Source organism: Triticum dicoccoides, chromosome 7B (assembly GCF_002162155.2).
Source record: "Triticum dicoccoides isolate Atlit2015 ecotype Zavitan chromosome 7B, WEW_v2.0, whole genome shotgun sequence".
NCBI lineage: Eukaryota > Viridiplantae > Streptophyta > Magnoliopsida > Poales > Poaceae > Triticum > Triticum dicoccoides.
The window spans coordinates 743,353,777-743,358,267 of record NC_041393.1 but is presented as its reverse complement, the minus strand read 5'-3'; the positions used below and the strand labels follow the sequence as shown (position 1 = coordinate 743,358,267).

Here is a 4,491-nt window from a genome sequence, read left to right as displayed (position 1 = left end):
CACGCACGAACGTCCATCGATCGATGCTGTTGATCTATTTCCAGCTCTGATTACTTAATTAGTTCCATCAAAAAAATAATTAGTTGATTTTTCATATATTTTTTGTGGTGGAGTTAGCTAATATTCAAGATCGCCGATTCTCATAGCAGCTGTTATAATAAGTTTTTAGAAGTTCGGTTGTGAAGATCTGTGATACTTATAGTATAGCTGTTATAAGTACATATTTAAATGTTCCGCACAACATTTGTACTAGTATATTCAGTTGGAGAAGGAAGCTGTGAAGATCTTTGATTCTCATATAGGAGTTTTTCCTATTTAAATGTTGCGCGGAATAACCGATCTCTACTCCACGTATGATAGTCGGCTCTTCTTCTCCGGCATATCCGTGGGTGTGCCTGTTGTTGTGAAGTCGAAGCCGCGGTGGGGAGCCGGTGGTATACGATGACGCGTGACAGATGGCTCGTTCGGTGATCCTCCGTGACGCCACCTCTGCCTATTTTCTTAGTAGTTCTTCGTCGGAGTCGGAGCTGCGCTGCCTAGTATGGATTGTATGGAGTGTTGTACTGCAGCTATTAGGGCTGTTGTTTCTTTTCTGTTCTTTTCTTTTTCTTTGATCTTCGGATCTGGTCCTAGGACCTTCACCACCTTCTTGTTTTCTGTTGCTTCCTGCTATTATCAATGAAATGCGAGTGATGCTGGATCTTTCAAATAACTCCACGTACGATACACGGCCATGATTCGCGAGGGGTCACATGCACGCAACAACGAGACAGTTTGTTTCATGCGTGCATGCAATCAAACCAAAGCTTTAAACTGTGTACACGGCTGCACGCCCGGCAATTCATTGCATGGCATGTTGAAGTACGATTGTTGGCCATTCGTTTCACTCGAATTTGTCCTGATCGAATTTTATCCAACGGCTACGGCTATCGATTTGAACGGCCGGTTTCCACATACGGTTTCATACCATACCGTGGGTCCACACATGGCTCACGGTCCTGCCACCCTGGTCTGCCAGAGCCACCGCCACCGCCGTGCCCCGCGTCCAAGCCGGTGAAGACTTATGTAAGATCTCACATTAGGTGAGAAAACATTCTAGAAATATTTATAGACACACATGAATGTTTGATGTACAATCTCAAAAAAAAATTCAGAAATGGGATGTGAATAGTATCAAAGTACTATTCATCCAAAGCTGGCATTATTCACATTCGAATTTCGACATACCCCACAAGGATGTTGTCCAATAATTTTGGTTTTTTTTCTTCAAAATGGGATGTGAATTTTTAAGGTTGATCCCATGATCCCACCTAATGTGAAATCTCACACAAGTCTTCTGTTTAAGCCCTACCTTTCTCCGCCCCTGTACCCTGCACTCGTCAGTCCTCACAGGTAAATCTCGGGCGTATAGGGCTTCGCTACAAAATCAATAGACGTTGTAGGAATATCGATGGACCCGAATATCCAAAGGCCGTCAAATTTTTAAGCACGATGAATCGAATGTTCTTATGTCAAATTATGTTTGCCGAGGATGTCAAGTTTAGTTGATGAGCATACCATGGCAAGTTCCCCACGGTTCAATTTTTTACCGGAAAATTAGCGAGCTCGCCAACTAGCAATGGCAACATAAATTATCACGAAAAACGTTCAATTGGGTGGAAAACATGCGCCAAATTTGTGCATCCTTGGCCGTTAAATCCATGTTACCCTACTACTAATTTAAGTGCATGAGTAGCTGTCACATGGAAATTATTGTCGTCACGAACTCGATCGGTCACGGTCGAGAGTGCAATGCACGCAATCACTCCAAGATCATTCACAGACAGAACCAACACGGCCCTGCAGGTAGGCATGCATCCGTCGACCCGTGTGTCGTCATAATTTTCAGGCGGGAAGCTGTTTAGAAACCGGACCATCGCTGAGGAAGGATCTAGGTCTCGAGACGGAATCGGCCAGGTTTGAATGCGAAGTATTGAACCAGTGCATCCATCAGCCTTGAAACTTTTTCTACAATCAACCTACACAATTTCATCAAACATGTCATGTTTTGGACTTTTCAAGTTCTGTTTGATATATACTGGCAATTAAAGTGCAACTCTAGGGCTTTCATGCATGCAATTCAATATCTCAACAACATATACATGAAATCATGGCCAAAACTGGGGTGTAGAATTCCATTTTCTTTATTTATCATATGTTTAGTCCTTCCGCAAGGAATATGGGTCGGTCATTTAATTTCTAAAAATGCAAATGAAGCTATAAAATTTTGAGACTTGGCATTGTGTCATGATATGACTCAAGGAATTTATGGTAAAAAATTGAGAACATTTCACAAAAGTTGCCATCCCGTGTCCAAAGTCTGGCGCGCGCACTAGCCAACTAGCGATCGAGTTTACGACCGTTTCTGCGCGCATGAGACATGAGAGCGAGGTCACGTCGCATTCGCGCCACCTTCACCTTGTCCTTGGATCCATCGTGCTCCCCACGTCCCCGCCCCATGCCGCTCGCCCGCCCGCTCGCTTGCTTTAAACCACCACGCAGGCACCGCACCCCCGGCCTCTCCAACCAGTCTCAGCTACGACAACCAACGGCGATAATGGCCGCGTTGCCGCAGCTGCTTCTGACCCTCTTGATCCTGCTGCTGGCCTCGACGCCGGCCGCGCGGGCCTCGTCGGTGACTTACCGCTGCGGCTGGTGCCCGCGCAGGTCCACCGCGTCCATCCTCCCTCCTGGCGCCGGCGCCCTCACCGGCGCCGCCTGCGGGTATGGTGGCCAGGCGGCGGAGATGGCCGTCGATGGGGGGTTCCACATTGCGGCCGTCAGCGCTGGTTTCTTCCGCGGCGGCCAGGCCTGCGGCGCCTGCTACCAGCTGAGGTGCAGGAGCCGGAGCGCGTGCGCGAAGGATGGCGTCAAGATCGTCGTCGTGGGCGAAGTGGCGGACACGAACATGACAGGTGGTGGTGCTGGTGGCCGCTTCCTGCTCACCAAAGACGCCTTCGCCGCCATGACCATGCCAGACCGTGCCGCCGAGCTCGCGGACGCGGCCGTCGACGTGGACTTCAGGAGAATTCCCTGCGCGTACAAGAGCAAGAACCTGGCGGTCAAAGTGGAGGAGACGAGCAGCAGGGACCGGGGCTACCTCGCCCTCCGCTACCTCTACCAGGGCGGCCAGACCGACATCGCCGCCGTCGAGGTCGCCCAGGCGGTCACCGGTTCGAGCGGCACCAACAACGAGGCTGCGCCGTCGCAGACAACGTGGCAGTACATGACGCGGCGTGAGGCGTCCCCGTCGGTGTGGCGCACGTCGCGCGTGCCGGCCGGTCCACTGCGGCTCCGGCTCGTGGTCACCGCGGGCTCCAGCGGCAAGTGGCTGCGCACCGACGGGGCGATGCTTCCCGCGGAATGGCAGCCCGGCGCGGTCTATGACACCGGCCTGCGCATCACCGACGTTGCCGCAAACACCTGCGGCGGCGCCTCCTGCTCCTCCACGGACGAGGGCGACGACGCCGAGCAGCTCAGATGATACGCAGGCTCCACTGCATGTCGGACCAGGAGGTCGAGCGAGTGACCGATCGATGGTCCATCGGAGCCGCCCTGCACGTCGACGGCGACGCCAGACACGCACATCTGCACCGGCCGGCCGCCGGAATATCGGTCGATGCTGCATGTACACTGTACAGAGACGTGTACATCGCAACGTACGACATGCATGCATGTCTGCACGGTCGACGACGAGTCTCGGTCAGGACAAAACCTCCATTGTCCCGCTCTAAACGGTCGACGACGAGGTTGGAGCGTAGCGTCACGTGTGGACTAATGCAGAGAAGAACATGTACATACCTCTGTTTTGGTCTTGGAATCACATGACAGTGTTTACTGTTTTGCGTAGCAGAATCTAAACGTAAGATCTGGATATAGCATGGACTGAGACTTCGTTATGTCTTAATCGATTGAGACTTAGCAAGACTGCTTCTTTTATCCTCCCTTCCTATCCCATCTTTGTTTTTGGTTTCAGTTTGTCTAATTCACATCTAGATGTCTTTTTAAGGATGTCACATCTAAACTCCCACAAATATATAATGCAGCAACAAGAAACAAAAAAAACTAGGACAAAAAAAAAAGACCACAAACAGAATGGAAATCAGCTTAGATGTGACATAGTTATGTAACATCTAGATGTGCCCTAGACAGACCCCTTTGATTTTGCCATATTTTTACATTGATCTTTGTCGAAGACGCCTTGAACTGTCCTGTGTTTCTTTGATAAGACAATAGGTATTGACTAAAAAAATTGAACATACAATTGCAGATGACCGGACACACTAACCCTATGAATGCACGCACACACCCACTAGTAGAAAAAGGACCTAATATGAGACACATTAGTGCCGGTTTGGTTTTGAGCCGGCACTAATGTGTCCATTAGTGCCGGTTCCAACGGCTAGCCGGCCGTTCTCATTAGTACCGGTTCGTGGCGAACCTATAGTACCG

General features: G+C 50.1%; 1 protein-coding gene across 1 annotated transcript; it reads left to right on the top strand.

Annotated features, from left to right (window-relative positions):
- The first annotated feature begins 2,587 nt into the window (after positions 1 to 2,587).
- On the top strand, positions 2,588 to 3,955 carry LOC119341801 (expansin-like A4). The gene has a single exon (XM_037613655.1). It carries the CDS (start codon positions 2,597 to 2,599, stop codon positions 3,521 to 3,523), a length of 927 nt encoding a protein of 308 aa, XP_037469552.1. The 5' UTR covers positions 2,588 to 2,596; the 3' UTR covers positions 3,524 to 3,955.
- The last annotated feature ends 536 nt before the right edge of the window (positions 3,956 to 4,491 follow it).